This window comes from Ranitomeya variabilis, chromosome 4 (genome assembly GCF_051348905.1).
Source record: "Ranitomeya variabilis isolate aRanVar5 chromosome 4, aRanVar5.hap1, whole genome shotgun sequence".
In the NCBI taxonomy this organism is placed as follows: Eukaryota; Metazoa; Chordata; class Amphibia; order Anura; family Dendrobatidae; genus Ranitomeya; species Ranitomeya variabilis.
In genome coordinates, this window is record NC_135235.1 from 108,238,232 (window position 1) to 108,263,476 (window position 25,245).

At 42.5% G+C, this 25,245-nt stretch overlaps 1 protein-coding gene across 7 annotated transcripts in view; it reads right to left on the bottom strand.

Annotated features, from left to right (window-relative positions):
- MARCHF8 (membrane associated ring-CH-type finger 8) overlaps nt 1-25,245 on the bottom strand; it is a 284,339-nt gene that overhangs the window by 92,816 nt on the left and 166,278 nt on the right. Inside the window, exon 1 of one of the 7 annotated variants that reach the window (XM_077259091.1) lies at nt 11,826-12,189. The exons of 5 other annotated variants lie outside the window; for them this stretch is intronic. In XM_077259091.1, the coding sequence (XP_077115206.1) occupies nt 11,826-11,855 (30 nt within the window). In that variant the 5' untranslated portion in view covers nt 11,856-12,189. Of the gene's footprint in view, nt 1-11,825; nt 12,190-25,245 lie in introns of those variants that run through there. One more of the 7 variants, XM_077259088.1, reaches the window with a different exon arrangement.

The window sequence follows — 25,245 nt, forward strand, 5'->3', positions numbered from 1 at the left end:
AAGTAAAAGCAACATTTGATGGCTTTCTATTCATCTTTATATAATTTTTTACAAAGATGATTAATAAAACGTGGTTTGATTAAACCAAATTGTTGCAAGAGGAGCACTACATGTGTATATAGATTGGTGTAACCTGTAGCTCATGGGTCCGAATATAAAATCTTCTACACTGGCCCCATTTAGCATTGGACTCAGAGGCTATGTGCCCACGTTGCGTTTTTTAAGCGTTTTTCTCCCGCGTTTTTCCGCTGTGGAAATGCTTAAAAAACGCATTACATTATTTTTAATGGAATTCCGCATTGTTGTGCCCACGCTGCGCTTTTTTCTGCAGCGCAAACGCATTGCGGAAAAAAACGCAGCATGTTCATTAATTTTGCGGAATTGCAGCGATTTCGCTGCTATATAATTGTATTGGAACGCATGGAAAAAAAACACGAGAAAAACACAACAAATACGCGATAAAAACGCAAAAAAAAAAAAAACGCTAGAAAAATGCGAGAGAATTTCCTGGCAGGGAGTCCGGTTTTGATGAGGAAAATTCTGATTACATTCTGCAACGTGGCCACATAGCCTAATAGTACTGGTATTTTCAGCAGATAGTCTGATGTCTATGAAAGCACCAGCCGACTGATGATTGGTCGAGATGTTAAAGGGAATCTGTCACCTACTTTTTCGTATATAAGCTTTGGCCACCGCCATCAGGGGCTTATCTACAGCATTCTGTAATGCTGTAAATAAGCCCCCGATGTAACCTGAAAGATAAGAAAAAGAAGTTAGATTATACTCACCCAGGGGCGGTCCCGATGCGGTCCGGTCGATGGACGTCGCGGTCTGGGTCCGGCGCCTCCCATCTTAATGCGATGATATCCTCTTCCTTGCTTCCTGTCGCGGCTCCTGCGCAGGCGTACTTTATCTGCCCTGTTGAGGGCAGCGCAAAGTACTGCATTGCGCAGGTGCCGGAGAAGGTCCGAGAAGCCCAGCGCCTGCGCACTGCAATACTTTGCTCTGCCTTCAACAGGGCAAATAAAGTACGCCTGCGCAGGAGCCGTGGCAGAAAGACAAGAGGACGTCATCGCATGAAGCTAGGAGGCGTCGGACTGCGACACCCATCGGACCGGACCGCCCCTGGGTGAGTATAATCTAACTTGTTTTTCTTATCTTGCAGGATACATCGGGGGGCTTATCTACAGCATTACAGAATGCTGTAGATAAGCCCCTGATGGTGGTGGCCGAAGCTTAAGGTACCTTCACACGAAGCGACGCTGCAGCGATAGCGACAACGATGCCGATCGCTGCAGCGTCGCTGTTTGATCGCTGGGGAGCTGTCACACAGACCGCTCTCCAGCGACCAACGATGCCGAGGTCCCCGGGTAACCAGGGTAAACATTGGGTTGCTAAGCGCAGGGCCGCGCTTAGTAACCCGATGTTTACCCTGGTTACCAGCGTAAAAGTAAAAAAAAAACAAACAGTACATACTCACCTGCGCGTCCCCCAGCGTCTGCTTCCTGACACTGACTGAGCTCCGGCCCTAACAGCACAGCGGTGACGTCACCGCTGTGCTTTCACTTTCACTTTAGGGCCGGCGCTCAGTAAGTGTCAGGAAGCAGACGCTGGGGGACGCGCAGGTGAGTATGTACTGTTTGTTTTTTTTTACTTTTACGCTGGTAACCAGGGTAAACATCGGGTTACTAAGCGCGGCCCTGCGCTTGGTAACCCGATGTTTACCCTGGTTACCAGTGTAAAACATCGCTGGTATCGTTGCTTTTGCTGTCAAACACAACGATACACGGCGATCGGACGACCAAATAAAGTTCTGGACTTTATTCAGCGACCAGCGACATCACAGCAGGATCCTGATCGCTGCTGCGTGTCAAACTAAACGATATCGCTAGCGAGGACGCTGCAACGTCACGGATCGCTAGCGATATCGTTACAAAGTCGTTTCGTGTGAAGGTACCTTTATATACGAAAAAGTATGTGACAGATTCCCTTAAATTGCGCATGTCTGTTTCGGACTGCTAATCGCATTGTTTTCCCTTAGATACGCCGCTGGGCGATGTGTCAGCTGGGGACATTCTCATAGACATCATAGGAGCGTTCTGCTGAGTGAGCGTTCTGGTATATGGGAGTGTAAGCTGAACGATAGGCCGAAGAATTGGCATCTAATATGAAAGGCCAGCCTAAATTGGGAACAGTCCTGTGAACACTTGTTTACTGACTCTTGGTCCATCTAAATGCACCTTAGACACAGATCAATTTTTATAAAAGTCTTTCTGCCCATCTGAATGCAAAACTGTTGAACAATCCATCTGCAATTTCAACACTCATCTGGAAGCTTCCATTGGAAATGTTTAGACTACTCAAATTGCAAACTTTTATATTCAATAATGGATAATTACCAGTAATCCTGTTAACAGTGATACAAATGCACAGCAGGTCCCCACCGGTTTCCTCTATATTCAGCAACCCCAAGGCTATGTTCACACGTTGTACGCTATGGGTGAAAAAACACTGCAAAAACTCTGAATGAAGTGGCATGCAGCAGGTTGCAAAAATGCAGCAGTTTTCCAACTCAGTCAGGAAAAAACCCAATGTGTGGGCATGATTTTTTCTGAAATCTCCAAGGTTTTGCTGGTACTGTAAAATGAAGCTTAAAATTTTCATTAAAAAACAGCAAAAATGCAACGTGTGAGCATAGCCTTACTGTGCTTATGATGCATGGGAATGTGCAACTTTCTGAACATCTTTTCGCTTTTTTTTTTTTTTTTGCTTTTTAACATGTCAGACACACAATTAGAATGGGCTCACAGGGATCTTCCAAACACTAACGTGGCTCAAGGGTTGAAGGCTTTGATATATCGGGGCTATGAAGTCCATTTGAAATGTGGTGCTGGGGAAGGATATTCTTAATATCAGGGATGGCAAAAAGAACAAATAAATCAATTTTGGAACAAATTAAACCAGATGTGTTACTCAAAGCAAGGATCACCAAGTCATGAATTGCCTACTTAGAACACATCATACAAAGAGAGCAATGACTGGAGAAGGACATCATGATCAGGAGACTACAAGGAACAAAAGGAAGACCAGCAACTCAATGGCTTGGTGCGATCAAGATAACGGTGGAGAAGACCCTGTGGGACCCATCCAGTCTTGCACAAGATCTATCTTCCTACAGATCGTTCATTCATCATGTCGCCTTGGCTTGAGATCGAGCTGAAGGCCATTAAAAATTTTAGTTTAAAAAATGCTGTCCATTGTATAATGGATATGGCTTTGCTATTTGTTTGCGGAACTAAACAATAGAAAAAGCAACACAGGTGTTAACATACTAATAAATTACACTAAATTAAATAATAACAATACTAGGATATGCCATAATATACTAATCAATGAGGGGTATGTGTGACTTTATGGATCCACAAAGACCCTCAGAATGAAGGGGACACATTTCTAGTTCATAGCTTTGGCTACCAAACATGCAAGGAACTAGGACCTGTGTTTCTTCATTCTTCAGATCGGCAGGAGTCCTAAAGATCAGATCCCCATTGAACTTAATATGTTATGGAATACCCTACGGAGAATATAAAATTCAATTACGGAACTATACCTTTAACTGGATACCTTATGAAAGGGAACAATTATGGAAAAAATCTATCAACATACGGCCGGTATGACTGTACCACAATGATTGCCAATAGGACTGAAAATAGAAGGATGACAGGCAAAATGCTCATCTTCATGCCAGTTCTGCTGGCCAAGACTTCAGGAAATTCTAGAACAGAAGTGAGAGTTGGATCCAAGAATCTAAACCATGGCATGAGTTATGTAAGAGGCATGCTCAGGTCGCCATCTGCACAGCCACTCCTACGTTTCTACATTAATGATCAGTACTTTACATTTTGAATAGAAGGAACGTGCTATTCTATATACACAGATTAGTATTCTATAAGGCTATACACAGGCCTTAGCCTTGGTGGACAGAAAGGTCTGAGTTTCCTTAGGCGCCACGTTTGAATACGGAGCTCTCCAGCACGTCTCTGCATTGTGATTCCGTGTTGCGCCTCACCTATCCTATCGGTGTTGGGTTATAGGAGCCATTGTGTAATCTGACTTGTTTTCTTACAGCATGAATGAGAAGCAAACAATTGCTTCCCTTGCTGACTTTCTCAATGAGTGCTAAGGTGCAAACCTGAGATATGTCTGCAGAATGTCTAAGTAATTACATGACCTAACATATCAAATTACCCTACTGTCAGAAGGTATAAGGGTATGTGCACATGACATCTTATTCAGTCAGGTGCAATTTGAAAAGCACTTAGAAAATGCTAAATACAATGAACATATGCACAGCAATGTCAAAGCGACTGGCTGCACACGTCAGTCTTTTTGAGCTTCTTTTAACAGCTATAAGCTCCGAAAGGCGTAAAGGAGCTGAAACATGTGGAATTATATACTTAACAAAAAAGTGTGAAACAACTGAAAATAAGTCTTATATTCTAGGCTCTTCAAAGTAGCCACCTTTTGCTTTGATGACTGCTTTGCACACTCTTGGCATTCTCTTGATGAGCTTCAAGAGGTAGTCATCGGAAATGGTCTTCCAACAATCTTGAAGGAGTTCCCAGAGATGCTTAGCACTTGTTGGCCCTTTTGCCTTCACTCTACGGTCCAGCTCACCCCAAACCATCTCGTTTGGGTTCAGGTCTGGTGACTGTGGAGGCCAGGTCATCTGGCATAGCAGACCATCACTCTCCTTCTTGGTCAAATAGCCCTTACACAGCCTGGAGGTGTGTTTGGGGTCATTGTCCTGTAGCAAGATAAATGATGGTCCAACTAAACGCAAACCGGATGGAATAACATGCCGTTGCAAGGTGCTATGTTAGCCATGCTGGTTCAGTATGCCTTCAATTTTGAATAAATTCCCAACAGTGTCAACAGCAAAGCACCCCCACACCATCACACCTCCTCCTCCATGCTTCACGGTGGGAACCAGGCAAGTAGAGTCCATCCGTTCACCTTTTCTGTGTCGCACAAAGACACAGTGGTTGGAACTAAAGATCTCAAATTTGGACTCATCAGACCAAAGCACAGATTTCCACTGGTCTAATGCCCATTCCTTGTGTTCTTTAGCCCAAACAAGTCTCTTCTGCTTGTTGCATGTCCTTAGCAGTGGTTTCCTAGCAGCTATTTTACCATGAAGGCCTGCTGCACAAAGTCTCCTCTTAACAGTTGTTGTAGAGATGTGTCTGCTGCTAGAACTCTGTGTGGCATTGACCTGGTCTCTAATCTGAGCTGCTGTTAACCTGTGATTTCTGAGGCTGGTGACTCGGATAAACGTATCCTCAGAAGCAGAGGTGACTCTTGGTCTTCCTTTCCTGGGGCGGTCCTCATGGGAGCCAGTTTCTTTGTAGCGCTTGATGGTTTTTGCCACTGCTTTTGGGGACACTTTCAAAGTTTTCCCAATTTTTCGGACTGACTGACCTTCATTTCTTAAAGTAATGATGGCCACTCATTTTTCTTTACGTAGAATTTGTATTATGGCAAGAAAAAAGCAGCTATCAGTCTATTCATTAGGACAATCAGCTGTGTATCTACCAGACTTCTGCACAACACAACTGATGGTCCTAACCCCATTTATAATTCAAGAAATCCCACTTATTAAACCTGACAGGGCACACCTGTGAAGTGAAAACCATTCCCGGTGACTACCTCTTGAAGCTCATCAAGAGAATGCCAAGAGTGTGCAAAGCAGTCATCTAAGCAAAAGGTGGCTACTTCGAAGAACCTAGAATGTAAGACATAACAAAAAAGTGTGAAACAACTGAAATTAAGTATATAATTCCACATGTGTTAATTCATAGTTTTGATGACTTCATTGGGAATGTACAATTTTCATAGTCATGAAAATACAGAAATATCTTTAAGTGAGAAGGTGTGTCCAAACTTATGGTCTGTAGAGATATACAGAATATATATATATATATATATATATATATATATATATATATATATATATATATATATATATATATATATATATATATATATATATATATCACACATAGCTAAAAATAAAAATGCCAGCGCCACAGACCCCGCAAAGAATGACCTACTGTACAAGGCAACAATGAAGACACTTTAGGAAAAACACCAGTGTATTAGAAGTGGTTGTCGGCCTTACGGTACAAGTCTGCAGTCACCATGTGACTGAAGACTTATGAATGCTCACAACATACGCACTGTCGTATGTCTAGTCAGCAGGTGACTGCATGTATGCAAATCACATACTGGCGGTAATGGTCCTGACGCTGGCATCGGAGTATTCGCACAGTGCGCATTGTGTGCCATGTCAGGATTCAGAAATCTGCAGTCACAGAGTGACACCCCTTTAAAGACACGAGGTGCAAAAACAAAGTATTTCACCAGTTCCCTGCTACTACCGAACTACACGGCCTATGTGTCACAAGGCTGGTATGGCCAGAATATCATCATATTGCATTTTCAAAACATAATGGAAAGTCACACTAAATTTAACTCTTGGGATCGGACCCTCAAGCACAAGAAAACTATCTCCTGATCACACATGAGAGGTGTCACGACTCAGCTGTCAGGTGACCTGGGGATCCTTCCCTGTCCCTAACAATAGGGGGTGCCCTAGCTCACCCTATTCCCCAGGATACTTCTGAAGGTGAAGATGCCGGGGTCGTCACCCTTGCCTTATCTCCTGTATCAGCCCTCCATCTGTTCTCTTTCCCCACCCAGGGAAGAGGGGCGCTACCGTGCACCGCAGTACAGGCAACACGAACAAGGGCAAATGAAAATACCAGGCATACAAATATTCACTCACATTTAACAGAGAAATGCATCAGGGAGAGGAGAATGGCGATAAACCAAAATAAGAGAAGGGAGTTATCACAATTACAAACCATACAACAGTCACAGATAACTCCTTGTCATGTAAACACCTCTCCCTCCAAGCCAAAAAGTGTAAACTAGCTCTGACATGGGTTTCAATCAGCACCCAGATTATAAAGGGGATGGGAGTGGCTAACCGAGCTCAGCTGAGAGCTCAGACTCCCAGAGCTCCCAACATGTTGGATTAACCCCTGTTCTGCCAAAAGAAAAACACCATTTAAAAAAAAAAAAAAAAAGGTGGAGCACAGGAGTAGTGTTGTGAATTGGATTTTTTGGCTCCCTCTTGTGGTCACTAGCGACATGACACTTTGAGTTTCTTTCCTCAGCTTGGTACCCACCTGGCTCGTTAGTCCAGGGGTGTTGCTATTTAAGCTTCCTGGATTTTCAGTCTGGTGCCTGGCATCGTTGTAATCAGTTCCTTTCTGTTTGCTACTGTCTGCTGGTCCTGGTTCTTGCAAAATAAGCTAAGTCCCGCTTCCTTATTTTTTGGTTATTTGCATTGCTCTTATTTTTGTCCAGCTTGTACTAAATGTGATTCCTGATTTTGCTGGAAGCTCTAGGGGGCTGATATTCTCCCCCCGGGCCGTTAGTCGGTTCGGGGGTTCTTGAATATTCAGCGTGGAAATTTTGATAGGGTTTTTGCTGACCGTATAAGTCATCTTCCTATATTCTGCTATTAGTCAGTGGGCCTCTCTTTGCTAAAAACCTAGTTCATTCTTACGTTTGTCTTTTCTTCTTACCTCACCGTTATTATTTGTTGGGGGCTTGTATCCAACTTTTGGGGTCTTTTCTCTGGAGGCAAGAAAGGTCTATCTTTTCCCTTCTAGGGTTAGTTAGTTCTCCGGCTGGCGCGAGACGTCTAGAACCAACGTAGGTACGTTCCCCGGCTGCTGCTATTTGTGGTGCTAGGATCAGGTATATGGTCAGCCTAGTTACCACTGCCCTATGAGCTGGTTTTTGTGTTTGCAGACTTGGTAATAACTTCTGAGACCCTCTGCCATTGGGGTCATAACAGAGTAGGAGTAATCAGGAGCTGCGGTCCTCTGGCTCCTCTGGCGTTTTATTGGCCATACATGGTCTCCTAATACCCAATATTTTTGTTTTCATGGTAAGAAATTCTCCCTTGTCGGCCAAACTGACTGTCCATGTATATGGGGGAATCGATAGTTGTCAACTATGAAAGAGCATCCCGCCTACAGTTAATTAATGTCTATGGACATTTTAAAGGGGTTTTCCCAATATTGTAAGTTATCTTGTATCATGAGATTATCAGATTACTTGCTGATCACCGGAGGTCTGATGGCTGGGACCCCCTACGATCAAGACAATGGGGCTTTGAATCTGAGAAATAGGCTCTACAGAGTCTTGAATATAATGGAGGTACATGCTCTTGACCTGTGCACCATTCATTGTCTTTGGGACTGCCGGAGAAAGCCGAGTACAGGCTATATCCAGCAGTCTCACTGACAAATGACTAGTGTGGAAGCCGAGCATGCGCACCTTACACTTCCATGCAAGATTCTGCAGGATCACTGTGGGTCGCAGAGATTGGACCCCCCAGCAATCAGAAAGTTATTCAGTTTCCTATGAATAGGAGATAAAAGATTTTTGCCAAAATTACAAGATAAGAAAAGAAAAGATCTCTTGACACAGCGGCTTTGATTGGCAGTGGGAATAATTACTATATGAAAAATGATTCGGATAAATATTATATCACCTAGTACTAGATACAGACGAAACAGTAACATGATCCAACGTGGATATTCTTATACTACTATATAGAATCCGTGCAAAAGCAAATACACAGCAGTCCAAATGCTGCAAACAGATTTGGATCCTTTAATTTACAATAGCTACACATATTAGCTAATATCTAGTTATGTAAACAGTAAACTAATATTTTGTAAAGAAGCAGCAGAACTGGGCATCATCGGAATAGGAAGAAGCAGCAAAATCAGACTCAGGGGAGAACGCAGACTCCGATCCTAATCCTGGACGTCCCCATAGAAGTAGATGGGCATGTAAGAGTAGAGAACTAGAACATATGGAAATTTTCTTTGCTAGTGGGCTGGTAGTGTGTATTATAAATTCAGAGCAACTAGTAAGGCCTGGATGTGCAATGTCAGGAGAGGGTTAAATTCAAAGGAATATTAGAAAAACTATATTAAATATGTGGCAGCTTCTAAAGCCTTGGAAAATGAATATCAGATGGATTGCCATGGACCATAGAGAACGGTATAGCTCAGCCCAGTGTCACCTAACGGTTGCCCTAATTACAGGCCCATTAATTGGCTGCTGTAGAAACAGTAAATGTTACGGGTTACATTGTATGTCTGGTTGTTACAACGCATATTTGGTCGCTACAGCACAGCTCTTGTCAATACAGAGCAACTCCAGTCATTACATCACATCTCTGATCGCTATATTGTAGGTCTGGTCATTACATCGAAACTTGGACCATTACATCACACATTTGGATGCTACATCGCATGTCGTCACTATAGAGCATCTCCAGTCATGACATCACATATCTGGTAGCTACATCACATCTCATGTCACTACAGAGCAACTCCATTTATTACATCACATATCTGGTTGCTATATTGTATATCTGGTCGCTACAGTGCATCTCCAGCTATTCTATCGCATTTCTGGTCGCTATACTGTATATCTGGTTGCTACAGTGCATCTCCAGACATTATATCGCATCTCTGGTCGCTATATTGTATATCTGGTCGCTACAGTGCATCTCCAGCCATTATATCGCATCTCTGCTCGCTATATTGTGTATCTAGCCGCTACAGTGCATCTCCAGACATTATATCGCATCTCTGCTCGCTATATTGTATACCTGGTCTCTACAGTGCATCTCCAGCCATTATATCGCATCTCTGCTCGCTATATTGTGTATCTAGCCGCTACAGTGCATCTCCAGACATTATATCGCATCTCTGCTCGCTATATTGTATACCTGGTCTCTACAGTGCATCTCCAGCCATTATATCGCATCTCTGGTAGCTATATTGTGTATCTAGCCGCTACAGTGCATCTCCAGACATTATATCGCATCTCTGGTCGCTATATTGTATACCTGGTCTCTACAGTGCATCTCCAGCCATTATATCGCATCTCTGCTCGCTATATTGTGTATCTAGCCGCTACAGTGCATCTCCAGACATTATATCGCATCTCTGCTCGCTATATTGTATATCTGGTCGCTACAGTGCATCTCCAGACATTATATCGCATCTCTGGTCGCTATATTGTATATCTGGTCTCTACAGTGCATCTCCAGACATTATATCGCATCTCTGGTCGCTATATTGTATATCTGGTCTCTACAGTGCATCTCCAGCTATTATTTCGCATCTCGGATTGTAACAGCCCATCTCTCGCTACAGTTTAGCTCTGATCATTACATTGCATCTCTGCTCACAGAGAAACCATGTCCCAAATTGGATTAATTGTAAGCTTTAACTGCAAACTTCTTTCCATCCTCCAACCCAACAAACAATAGAGATACGGATCACAGCAGGGGCAGATACCAACACCTTCATGATAAAAGACTTGGGCTTTAGTTCCTTTGTCCATTGTCTGTCCTTACAATGGTCAGTTTCTATCAATGAGAAAGGTGTATCATATGTTTAAGCCCATAGACGCCCCTCTTCCCTGGGGATGGAGGGGGGAGGTGTTAGGGAAGTCTGCTATTAACAAAATAGGGTTGTGTGTACAAACACGCACACAATGAAGGGTAGACAGCAATGTAATCCCCATGTGATCGAACATGGCTGCCCCCTGCAAAGCCAATCCCCAAAAGGATCTAAGTATAGAAACCAAAGTCACATAACCCTGGGAAATTCTAACACCTTAATATTAAGACGCGTAAAATATTACCATTTAGACGTAGCAGAGTGAAGTACGTAAACAGTTTGTTATTTGGCCCCGCCGTGATCACGGTCTGTCGGACTTCAGAGTTTTTACAATGTGTAAACCATGTAGTACAAAGAGTTAAATATTAACTAGGTGCAGATTTGTCGGTAAATTTAGGGGAGTACGAGGCGGATTCTCGGATATAACATGGCTCTAATGAAGTGTTTCCCGGAGAACAGGTGAAATGATGAAATCAGTATAAACAGGCGCTCCGATGACTAGAGTGTCTGCCGGCAGCGGAGACAAGGAAGATACTGCAAACAGCCTCAGACCCTGGCATGAAGGGGGCATTATGGGGGCCGCGTGTGGTGCCAGCTCTGCCGGGCATTGCATTGGTATACAGGAGGCACCTATTCCCATCAGGCATGTGATCATCCACCTTCTCTCTGGAGGTTGCACACAAAGCTCACGAATTCTCCATGGTGCAGTGATGTCATTATTCTCCTCTAGGTAACTGGCATAACATGTCCCGCTGGGTACACAGGCTGTACCGTTACATCATTATTCTCTCGTGCCCCTATTCCATATTGTTCCATGCTGCACCAGTATACAGCACCCATCGTTCTCACTGGCATACAAAGCAAGCAAAGCACAGATATGACAGGGGCAGAAGCAGGCAGGAAATGACACGCCAAACAAAGAGCCTTTGTGTACGGTAGATGCTCCGGGGATCCCCTGGGATATACAGTGCCAACGCACAGGACAGCATCTGCAAACAATACCGGGACCCATCTTACAACCTCACGGCAATATGCCAGCTAGGAGTGCAACCTGATGGGCAGGAAACTTTCATCTATGTGCCGCCATACACTGCTAGTACGATCACCGTGACACAAAAGGTACAAGTCGTCTGCAACATTACTGCTAAGCAAGTGCTAGTAATGAAAGACCATTGACTTGTGCAGGAGAGGATTATCCCCATCTGCCATAAGCCCAGGAGGGGGGAATAATAAATGGCTGCTGACAAAGCGTTCCCCTACCTGAAGCTTCATTTTCCAACATGAATGCATCAGAGTGTCCTTATTAAAGCGTCTTCCTCTCGCATGACTCCGGTAATCCAGACTAAAAGGATGAGGTCCGCGCACATCTGTCGTCTGCCCTACATTTGCCGCTAGAGGAAGAGGAAAAGTTGACTTGCCTGGGCTTGTTAAAAGCCGGCTGGGGCTAGCAAGTGTGAGGAGTGTGGCCAGAGCACTTCCTCCAGCTGATTCCTGTGAGAAGAGGCAATGGATGAATAATGTATGTGCTCCTCTTTATCCTCCTTCAAGGCCCACTGCCCCCGCCTCCAACTAGTGCTTTCCTGAGCCGTGAGGTTGCAACCAGTCCTGTGTTGGCAACCGCATTAAATATGCGGCATCATAAGGCTCACTGGGGATGGCCACCTAAGCCGGGGGGCTGGCACCTATGGACTGCATGGTCACCAACGTGCATCCATTTAGAATAAATGGCCCAAAGTAACCCCAGTCATTTACATGTTATGGAGTATTCAGTAAGAACACGTGTCAACACGCACGATATAAAAGAGCATTATACTAGATTATATATATAGATATGCAAAACACAATTCTAGAGAAGATAATACACACATACTAAAAAAAAAAAAAAAAAATTATATATTATATATACACACATCCACACATACAATATATATAACAAAAAAAACATGAGGCAACATCTTTCAGTCGCAACTAAAAATCAGGTAGTGAATAAATGAGCAGCATCATCATTTTGATAAGAAACATAGAATAGTAACAGGTATAGATGGAGTATCTCTGAGAATACTACTAGGTATTAACCAAATATATAAATAATCACTTTTTGGACTTGCACACAATGGTGTTTAATATGTAGGGGTGCTATGCGAGATTTTCTTGCACTCCACTGTGATCCGTGTTATTCAATGAGGCAGAGCAGATCTGCGACTTTCTTTCTCATGCTGATTCGGCATGCAACATTCTGCATTTGGCAGCGTATGTCGCGTGACATGCACCCATCAAGTCAATGGGTGCGTGCAAAACATCAAGGCTGCACTCATATAACATCCGAGTGCAGTCCGACATACAGCAAGATGGGCAATGGAGAAAAAGGAGAGATTACCCTTTCCTTGTTCTCAACTGGGATCTGATTCTCTCATGCGAGAGGATCGGTTCACAGTAAAATGACACTCGGCTCTCGCTTGCAGCAGAGTTTGAGCCGAGTGTCATTAGCCTATCACATCCGTTGCGATACACTAGTGAGACCCCGGCCTTAATAATACGTTTAGAAAGCATGCAGTTATCAAGACATATTAAATAATGATTCCAAAGCATTAATGAGCGGTAACCTACGATCAGCAAACAGGTAACAGGTGGACTAGCGGGAAATTGCATTATCAGGCCAAATGCTAGATTTATGCAATCACATCTGAAATGGGTTTCCAATTGTCATTCTTTGTGTACATTCGGTTAATAAATCCACAATAAAATAAAGTTTTATTCTACAAAGGAATCCAGATTCCACTCTAAACACATGCAGAGACTGCAAGAAAAAAAAAATGACAGCACGCTATATACTGGAGCAAGTTCTGCCCGCAGCTCGCCATACATTAAGGGCAAGTGCCCAGGGGAGCTTATGGCTGCAGAATGCTGGCAGCGGATATCTGCAGCGGTAAAAGCAGCTGGAGCTTCCGCTCACCTTTTATCAAAACGTGAAATCTGCAGCATAAACCGGTGAGCTGCGAATTCCAAACCTTCACGAAACGGAATTCACAAAGCAGCCAATCTAAGGCTCATTCTGACGAGAGTATCATCGGCCAGTTTACGGATACGACTGGCTCATTGTTGTTGTTGTTGTTTTTCCCCACATATGGCCATCTGAACTCGGCCTAATACATAGTGCATTTCCCACAAGCAAATACACAGCAACGCCTCGTGGGAATACCTTAAAGGGGCTATACAGGCTTAACATTTTGTACCAGTTTGAAATGGCTGTGATGGTGGTGCCATCTCTGTCGCCTTATTTTTCTATTCCTTTTTTTTTTAATCATGTTGCTCACTGGTTCTTAGTTTGAAATGATTTATGTTTCACAGTATTTGTGTTAGAAATTGCGGCTTTGTCAAATTCATGTGCATGGAGCAAAGCAAAAACACCAGACACAACCGCTACAAAAAGCAGTGTGTACAAGTGCGATCAGTAGTAAAGAAAGCGCGTGGCAGGATGTGGGCGCTCCCGGTCCTACTATACAGTTAGGTCCATATATATTTGGACAGAGACAACATTTTTTAAATTTTGGTTACAGACATTACCACAATGAATTTTAAACAAAACAATTCAGATGCAGTTGAAGTTCAGACTTTCAGCTTTCATTTGAGGGTATCCACATTAAAATTGGATGAAGGGTTTAGGAGTTTCAGCTCCTTAACATGTGCCACCCTGTTTTTAAAGGGACCAAAAGTAATTGGACAATTGACTCCAAGGCTATTTCATGGGCAGGTGTGGGCAATCCCTTCGTTATGTCATTCTCAATTAAGCAGATAAAGGGCCTGGAGTTGATTTGAGGTGTGGTGTTTGCATTTGGAAGGTTTTGCTGAGAAGTAAACATGCGGTCAAAGGAGCTCTCCTTGCAGGTGAATCAAGCCATCCTTAAGCTGCGAAAACAGAAAAAACCCATCCAAGAAATTGCTACAATATTAGGAGTGGCAAAATCTACAGTTTGGTACATCCTGAGAAAGAAAGAAAGCACTGGTGATCTCATCAATGCAAAAAGATCTGGGTGTCCACGGAAGACAACAGTGGTGGATGTTCGCAGAATAATCTCCATGGTGAAGAGAAACCCCTTCACAACAGCCAACCAAGTGAAGAACACTCTCCAGGAGGTCGGCGTATCAATATCCAAATCTACCATAAAGAGAAGACGGCATGAAAGTAAATACAGAGGGTTCACTGCACGGTGCAAGCCACTCATAAGCATCAAGAATAAAAAGGCTAGACTGGACTTTGCTATAAAACATCTAAAAAAGCCAGCACAGTTCTGGAAGAACATTCTTTGGACAGATGAAACCAAAGATCAACCTCTACCAGAATGATGGAAAGAGAAAAGCATGGCAAAGGCGTGGTACAGCTCATGATCCAAAGCATACCACATCATCTGTAAAACACGGCGGAGGCAGTGTGATGGCTTGGGCATGCATGGCTGCCAGTGGCACTGGGTCACTAGTGTTTATTGATGATGTGACACAGGACAGAAGCAGCCAAATGAATTCTGAGGTATTCAGAGCCATACTGTGTGCTCAGATCCAGCCAAATGCAGCCAAACTGATTGGTCGTCGTTTCATACTACAGATAGACAATGACCCAAAACATAAAGCCAAAGCAACCCAGGAGTTTATTAAATCAAAGAAGTGGAATATTCTTGAATGGCCAAGTCAGTCACCTGATCTCAACCCAATTGAGCATGCATTTCACTTGTTAAAGACTAAACTTCAGACAGAAAGGCCCACAAACAAACCGCAACTGAAAACCACTGCAGTGAAGGCCTGGCAGAGCATCAAAAAGGAGGAAACGCAGCGTCTGGTGATGTCCATGAGTTCAAGACTTCAGGCAGTCATTGCCAACAAAGAGTTTTCAACCAAGTACTAGAAATGAACATTTTATTTAAAATTATTGAATCTGTCCAATTACTTTTGGTCCCTTTAAAAACAGGGTGGCACATGTTAAGGAGCTGAAACTCCTAAACCCTTCATCCAATTTTAATGTGGATACCCTCAAATGAAAGCTGAAAGTCTGAACTTCAACTGCATCTGAATTGTTTTGTTTAAAATTCATTGTGGTAATGTTTATAACCAAAATTGGAAAAATGTTGTCTCTGTCCAAATATATATGGACCTAACTGTATTTATTAGAACAGGACTAGATGGGAAAGAATCAGCTACAAAAAAAAAAAAAAAAATCTTCAGACGATTTTCATTCATAAGGTCATCTGTATCAGTTTTTATGTCCGTGTACATCCATGTGTCCCTCTGATATGGCTTCTGAGGCAAACTTGCCTGACATTAACTCCATAGAGAATCTATGGGGTATTGTTGTCACAGGGAGACTTGGTGAGCGAGAGCTAATAACCCGGGCCCCTGCAATTTCCCTCAGACTAGGGAAATCCTGACTGACCCTCTACCTGGAGTTTACACTGAAGGTGTGCATGTCCAGGCCTCGAACCTCACCCTGTCTCCTGAGCTCAGCCCTAGGCTGAAACCTCCGCCCACCACCCAGTGAAGATGTAATACACCAATTCCCACAGTTAGCACAGACAAGGATAACGGAAAATATACACCACGCCGCAGACACTCAGGAATACACTATAAATGTGCAGGGCAAAATAAATACAAATATAGGAAGGAGTAAATAAGACAAAGGAAAATACACCACCAGCAACGATACTCCAACCAACAGCTCTCCTCTCCAGACCGAGACAACAACGCACAAGACAGAAGCTATAATCGGCGACGCCCAAATGATCAGGAGAACTATTTAAAGGCAATGGGCATGGCCCAGCCTCCAATGCGAGGATCAGGTAAATTAACCCTGGAACAGCTAGATAAAATCTAGCCGACGCCAATGAGCAAATAGTGGTCAAAAGCGGAATTACCGCTGTCTGTCGAACGACCTGGTCTGAACAGCGTCCGACATGACAATTGTCAAGAGGAACATGAGACACCAGACCCAACAATGCAGAGGAGCTGAAGGCTGCTATCAAAGCAACCTGGGCTTCCATAACACCTCAGCAGCGCCACAGGCTGATCGCCTCCATGCCACACCGCATTAATGCAGTAATTGATGCAAAAGGAGCCCCGACCAAGTATTGTGTGCATTTACTGAACATACATTTCAGTAGGCCATCATTTTGGATTTTAAAATCATTTTTAAGCTGGTGTTATAAAGTATTCTAAAATACTGAGATAATGACTTTTGGGTTTTTTTTGGCTGTAAGCCATAATCATCGACATTAACAGAAATAAACACTTGAAATAGATTACTCTGTTTGTAATGACTCTATATAATATATGAGTTTCACTTTTTGTATTGAAGAACTGAAATAAATTAACTTTTTGATGATGATATTCTAATTTTGTGAGAAGCACCTGTAGAATAAATGTGTATCAGGGGGATGGATGATATCTGAATTTTAATATAATCACAATATAAGAAATATTGTACCTCCTTCTGGAAATCACATCATCACTAGCTGGAGCTTTGCATGGAGGTCCTGGGTGAAATGGATTCCACATGGTATGTGCACAAGATTGTGGGCTTGGGGCTCACTGGACCAGGTGACCCCATTACTGTGCGACGAAGGACAATGGTCCCTATAATGGCAGACAATGGTCCCTGTAATGGCGGACAATGGTCCCTATAACGGCGGACAATGGTCCCTATAACGGTAGACAATGGTCCCTATAACGGCAGACAATGGTCCCTATAACGGCGGACAATGGTCCCTATAACGGCGGACAATGGTCCCTATAACGGCGGACAATGGTCCCTATAACGGTAGACAATGGTCCCTATAACGGCAGACAATGGTCCCTATAACGGCAGACAATGGTCCCTATAACGGCGGACAATGGTCCCTATAACGGTAGACAATGGTCCCTATAACGGCGGACAATGGTCCCTATAACGGTAGACAATGGTCCCTATAACGGCGGACAATGGTCCCTATAACGGTAGACAATGGTCCCTATAACGGCGGACAATGGTCCCTATAACGGCGGACAATGGTCCCTATAACGGCGGACAATGGTCCCTATAACGGCAGACAATGGTCCCTATAACGGCAGACAATGGTCCCTATAACGGCAGACAATGGTCCCTATAACGGTAGACAATGGTCCCTATAACGGCAGACAATGGTCCCTATAACGGCGGACAATGGTCCCTATAACGGCGGACAATGGTCCCTATAACGGCGGACAATGGTCCCTATAACGGCAGACAATGGTCCCTATAACGGCAGACAATGGTCCCTATAACGGCAGACAATGGTCCCTATAACGGCAGACAATGGTCCCTATAACGGCAGACAATGGTCCCTATAATGGCAGACAATGGTCCCTATAACGGCAGACAATGGTCCCTATAACGGCAGACAATGGTCCCTGTAATGGCAGACAATGGTCCCTATAATGGCAGACATTGGGCCAGTTTTAGAGAGCGGACCAGGCAAATGGAGAGAAGTTTGTCATGTATCTTTGCCCTAGGGGTATGTGCACACTGTAGTCTTCCACTGTGAAATTTATACAGAAGAAAGTCTGCAGATTTTCCACACAATTCCCCCTTTACATTGCGAAGGATAAAATCCACAATATAATGTCACATGCTGAGGGTCTGAACACCACAGTGCCGGTCAATTTATTTTGCGGATTTTCTCTGCAGCTTATGAACAAGATTTGGTGACATCTCATCTACCGTGCTACTACCATAATATGCAGATTTTCAGTCCACAAAATCTGGATAGTAAAAATCTGCTACAAATACGACCCTTGTGCATATTGGGCATATACTCTTAACCCTTTCCCTAGGACTCGAGACCGGGTAGACCTCAACCTCCAAACAACAGAACATGGGATGTGGGTATTGTTTTATGCATCTATTCCATTTCAGTGGAATTTGTGCACATCCATTACTGATATAAAACGAATATCTGTTCTGTACAATTCAGGCAGAGAAAACATTATATCTGCAGATGTTTTAACCCCTTAGTGATCACTAATCTGTCTCTTTACTGACCTGACATTAAGTATAGCATCCCGCGATGGGTGAACAAGCAGAAGTTGTCAGAGGTACACTATAGTCCACACTCTTCTGCATCAGCCACAATCAGTTTTGGCAGTTTTTCCGTTTAACCCCTTAGATGCTGCTCTCAATAATGACAATGGCATCTAGATGGCTAACCGAGCGTGGCGGGCTTCCTCCTTTACCCCACTGGCATCCTGAGATCGTGATTTTGTGGTCCTGATGGATGCCATGGTGATCCAAGGACAAGTAAGGGCATGTTTCCATGGTCAGTATTGGCAGCGCTTTGGACGCAGCTCCATCCAAAGCGCTGCCGGCTTTGGTACGCGCGGTGATTCCGGATGTCTTCATTGAATTGACTGAACGTCTCCGCAAGATAAACAGACCTGCTGCGGTCTATAAAGACGCGCCGCATGTGCATATACACAGGGAAGCCGGAGGCGTCTGTGCACGCATAGTGGAGACGGGATTTCATAAAATCCGATCCACTATGCTGTAACATCTGGATGCTGCGGACTGGACGCTGCGGCTGTACGAACCGTCCAATCCGCAGCGTTTACTGACTGTGGAAACTTACTCTAATGGCCTTAGGGTCCTGCCCGCAATAGATGCCTTTTCAGATCGTAGCAACATTTTAAAAATAAAATATTTTGTTCTTGTCATTGCACACTTTGTGTTCATTCCTGAAAAGTACACGAAGGGTTAAACTACACAACAGCAGTTTTGCATATGTTGAGGGGTGTGGTTTTTAAAATGGTCTCACTTTTGAGGTTTTCCAATACAATGGTTTCAAAACTGAATAATCACCCTCCAAGGTGCAGGGGGCAAAAAAAAAATAGGACTTCTAAATTTCCTTGAAAAAAAATGAAAAATTAATGCTAAATAATTAAACCCTCTAACATCCTAACAAATACAAGTATATTTTAAAGATGGGGCTTATGCAAGGCAGAAACATGGCAAATGTTGTGCGCATGTGGCAACATTTTTTTTTACCACTAATATAAAGCATAATGTGTCACGATAAAATAGCCTGAAAATTACCACAAAGTGACACGTCAGATTTACAAATTTGGTTCGGTCACTTCTTTTGGTTGGAGGGGGGGATCAAAATAAGAGCATTTGGTGCATTTTCTTTCCTTTTTTTAGATCCACAGCATGTCAATTTTCATTGCGGATTTCACCCATTCATTTCAAAGGAGACTAAATCCAATCTCCAAATCCATGCAAGCATATGAAAAAATTTTTATTTCATGGGAATAACAAAGATTACGGTAACTAAAATAAACATGTCAGAGACAGAGACTGACGCTGTATAATGGCGGTTAAACCTTTGGAATTTATTAAAAACAAAGGATACCGGGATGGAGTGGATCATTAAAACAGTTGATAAATTATAGGATCGAGTGCTTCTGCACTCCCAAACCGAGGTCTTTTAAGTGATTCCCCTTTATGAAATTAACCACTTGTCTACTGTAAGTGCAGAGAGCACCAATCAGATCATCTGCTTCCCGTCACTCTTCCCAGCTGCCATGGAAACAAGACAGCGTGTATACACTATTGTAGTTACTATGGAAATTAACTGGAAAAGGAGACGTTGCCGGCCTTTGTTCATTTTTGGGATTTCTAACAAATGACAGTATATCTGTGGGGTTCATCTAAGGCTCTGTGCACATGACATTTAAGGATTACATTTGGAATATACTTTGGGAAAAACTATCCATAGGTCTCGATTTACGTGATGGAGGCCAGAAGCGTGTCCTTGTGGCCTCCATCAGGGTGGAAGAAAACATTAACATATTTTATTTCATTTTAACAGTGAGGCACAGAATACTGGCTTTCCTATACAAGGTCACAACTAAAACATATGTATAATATAAATATATATATATATATATATATATATATATATATACATACACACACACATATATATTTTATTTATGGTACAGTGGGCGAATCTGGACAATGTAGGATGATGCTGCACAACCTATACAGTGGGGTACATCAGAGCCTTCCAGCAGATATATACATCTGCAAATCTTCCAGAAAGTAATGCCGACACAAGGCTCAGACACAATGGGCACTGAGCCAAATGAAGCTTACGAACAGGCATAATACGGGGGCTGTTTTGTGCCTTATTATGCATAAAACACCAGGACCTCCCGCAGTTCTGGAGATCGAGCTCTACAGGTTTATATGATGCTCTAAGTCCGCTTCTAATGATCAACAGAAGGTACGGTTATTGCATCTCCATTATGGACACAAAAGAAGTGCCCTTATTATGTCTTCCTGAAGGCACACTAAGATGAGGGATTTCTTCCGAGATACCCAATAGACACTAAATGTTTACTCCCACAATCACATTATTTTTTCCAAAGCACAAGAAATGTAAACTTCTTGATAATATACAGATTAAGATCATTATATTTCTATTCTACCTTTGTGTCCTTTTTCATCCCCATCTTCCCCTCTATTGGCAGTAATATCCACTGCTAAATTCACATTCCACAGCAGCACCCTGCTTCTCCTCAGTGCTGCAGTGCCTCTGGACTTGGCTCCCACTGAGCACATCGGAGAGGTCATTGGTCGGCAATTGCAATCAGGTCTTGATAATTAGCACAAGTGTATTCAGCATGGTAAAACATTCCTCAGACAACCAATAATAACCTAAATGTTGAGACAAAACTGGAAAACTAAGCTCATACTTGAAATAGTTAAGTCCAATTATTGGCAGTACCGAGAAAGAACGTTTAATCCTATGATTACCACCAAATATAATTAATAAATTACACTAATCCTCATAGCAAAATTATATCAAATTTTAATAACATACATTAAAACCACAGTTCGGAGAGACCAAAAAAACCATTAAAAAAACCCTATGTGGTAAGATATTAACAACATTATTTACCATAAAAGGTCAATAAGAAAACTAAATATCATGACTATGGATATAATAAACAGTCTTTATAGACCAATATGGACAGCCAATTCTATATACAGTGCCTAGCTAAAGTATTCGGCCCCCTGGAACTTTTAAACCTTTTCCCACATATCATGCTTCAAACAAATATACCAAATGTAAATTTTTGGTGAAGAATCAACAACAAGTGGAATACAATTGTGAAGTTGAACAAAATGTATTGGTTATTTTAAATTTTTGTGAAAATTCAAAAACTGAAAAGGGAGTGTTCCCCAACCCACTCAAGTAGTGTTTCACCACAAGTGTCACAAGCAAAGCACCCCCACACCATCACATCTCCTCCTCCATGCTTCATGGTGGGAACCAGGCATGTAGAGTCCATCCGTTCACCTTTTCTGCGTCGCACAAAGACACGGTGGTTGGAACCAAAGATCTCAAATTTGGACTTATCAGACCAAAGCACAGATTTCCACTGGTCTAATGTCCATTCCTTGTGTTCTTTAGCCCAAACAAGTCTCTTCTGCTTGTTGCCTGTCCTTAGCAGTGGTTTCCTAGCAGCTGTTTTACCATGAAGGCCTGCTGCACAAAGTCTCCTCTTAACAGTTGTTGTAGAGATGTGTCTGCTGCTAGAACTCTGTGAACAGTCTATTCAGTAGGACTATCAGCTGTGTATCCACCAGACTTCTGCACAACACAACTGATGGTCCCAACCCCATTTATAAAGCAAGAAATCCCACTTATTAAACCTGACAGGGCACACCTGTGAAGTGAAAACCATTCCCGGTGACTGCCTCTTGAAGCTCATCAAGAGAATGCCAAGAGTGTGCAAAGCAGTCATCAAAGCAAAAGGTGGCTACTTTGAAGAACCTAGAACGTAAGACATAATTTCAGTTGTTTCACACTTTTTTGTTAAGTATATATATACATATATATATACACACACACGCACACATATTATATATATATATATATATATATATATATATATATATATATATACACACACACATATATTATGCAAGCGCACACACGTATACACACGCTTGCATATACACATGTACAGGGTGGGCCATTTATATGGATACACCTGGGTGGGCCATTTGTAAAGTTGCATCCAGTATGGCCACCTTCAAAATGGCCGTCATGGTCACCACCCATCTCGAAAAGTTTCCCCCCTCCCATATACTAATGTGCCACAAACAGGAAGCTGATATCACCAACCATTCTCGTTTTATTTAGGTGTGTCCATATACATGGCCCACCCTGTAGATAGATATATAGATAGACATTGTGCGCTCACCTCTTCTGTCTCTGTGTGTTACTGCACTCTTGCAACATGGTACCAAATTGCAGACATTACTCTGCTGTTTTTGTGCGACTCACAAATTTGGCTCTGGTGCTTCATCCACTGTCCTACATGTCCAGCACTACTGGTCCTTGATTACCTACTGATCCGGATACAAGCATAGCAAGACTCCTAAGTAATGTCTATAATAACACGAACGTACCCAAAACGCAAATATATGCATAAGGAAGAGTAAGGGCACGTTTCCATGTTCAAGATCTGCTGTGGTTTGGACTCGTCAAAAACGGATGGGATTTCTTGAAATCCCATGTCCACTGTGCGTCTATGTGCACCTGCAGATTACCAGTGGAAACTGACATGCAGATAATAATAATCTCTTTATTTATATAGCGCCAACATATTCCGCAGTACCTTACAGTTTTTGCACACATTATCAGAGGTCAATTTCTCTGGTCTCCGCAACAGAAATTTCCAAAATAGAATGTGGATTCACCTGCGTGATTAGAACACAACAAAAATACGCTGCATCCAAAACTCTGCCACTTACTGATCGTGGACATATAGCCTCTGATAAAAAGTCAATAGAATATATAAATTGTATAAGACTCAAAACTATTAGGGTATGTGCACACGCTGCGGATTACTCTGCAGATTATTCTGGACTGATTTTGGTAAATCCGCGGAATTACCGCTTTTTTTTTTTTTTTAGTTTTTTGTACGGATTTCACCTGTGGTTTTACACCTGCGGATTCCTATTATGGAACAGGTGTAAACCGCTGCGGAATCCGCACAAAGAATTGACATGCTGCGGAATAAACAATGCTACATTTCCGCACAGTTTTTTCCGCATGTGCACTGCGGATTTTGTTTTCCATAGGTTTACATGGTACTGTAACCTCAGGGAAAACTGCTGTGAATCTGCAGAGGCCAATAAGCTGCGGATCCGCAGCAAAATCCGCAGCGTGTGCACATAGCCTTAAGCATAAAAAACTCTTTATTAAACATGAAAAAAAATACATATAAAAAAGGTGACTGCACATACGGTAAGTAGGAAAATAAAAAGAGGCAGAATGATCAGTATAAATATATATAAAGAGGAGGTACAGAATGTAAAATTGACATGCAGATTTTTTAAATTAAAAATAAATTAGAAATCAGGTAAACTAGAATGCTAATAATAATAATAATAATAATAATAATAATTAGCTCTGCACGATATAATCTCACTATCCCAATTTCTTGGCATTTCCACTGGAAGCCAATAGAATAAGCAGAAGCAAAGTAGCTCCAATGAGAAACTGTTTGACAGATACAAACAAAGAGCTCCCAAATGAATGGAAAAACAGGCCTTTGTTAACTTTTTTTCCAGAGAAAATGCAGCCTCAGCACAAGGAAGACTCATTGCTGGAAATTGAATTGACGGGCCAATTAATATTTATTACAGAAATTAACTGAACTTCACGCATGGCTACAGTTCTAGGAAGATAATTTCAAGGGACCAACAACTGGGGCTACTTTTCCCTAAACCCCCTCAAAAAGGACATTGTATGGGACTGGTATAGTACGGCAGAAGCTAATCTGTGTCTTTATATGTTCAGCATTTACCTAAATAATGGCAACACAGGTACCTATTTTTCTTTTTTTTGATTGTAGGTAACATTCTGTGCCTCCAAGTCATAAAGTGTGTTCTATTAGGATTCATCTAGTTTATCATGCACCGTCTTCTAACCGACCGATCTGATGTCCACAGAATATACTGATCTAAGATTATTGTGGTTTGTCCTGATGAAGTTTTGCATACTTCGAAACACGCTGACATATAAACGAGTTTATAATATATTCTATTGCTCTCTCATCGACTAGGTGACTATTGGCAGTGCGGCATCCCATCTATTTTCCCACTTGTTTGCATCCTATATTGATCTAATGTCATGGAGCAGCCTACGGCTGGCCATACTTTTCAGGCAGCGGTTTGCTAAAGGAGCCGCTATTCTTTCCAACCACTGCATATGTGGATGAGCGTATATGTATAGGTGGGGTGCTGGCAGCAATAGTTGTTCACAAATGCTTGCTCCACTCTTCGCTAATCTAACAGATGCCAAGAGGGCACTTTGGCATCGGCCGTGCCGGTATGGCGTATCCTCTGTATGTGTACCTTCAATAGGCTCAAAGCATCAAAGACACAAGACACATGATAAGATTTTTATTGTCCTTGTTGTACAGAATGAAGCCTAGATCACACCTAACTGTTATCTAAAACATATAATAATTAAACAATAAAAAAAACAAATGGTTGCAAATAATTTATGCAACATTTATTTCCATCCGGTCTGCTTGACGTAGCCGTTGTGTAGGACGCTTTTCCAGATGATGACCCGCATGTATTAGAATGACGTGATGGATG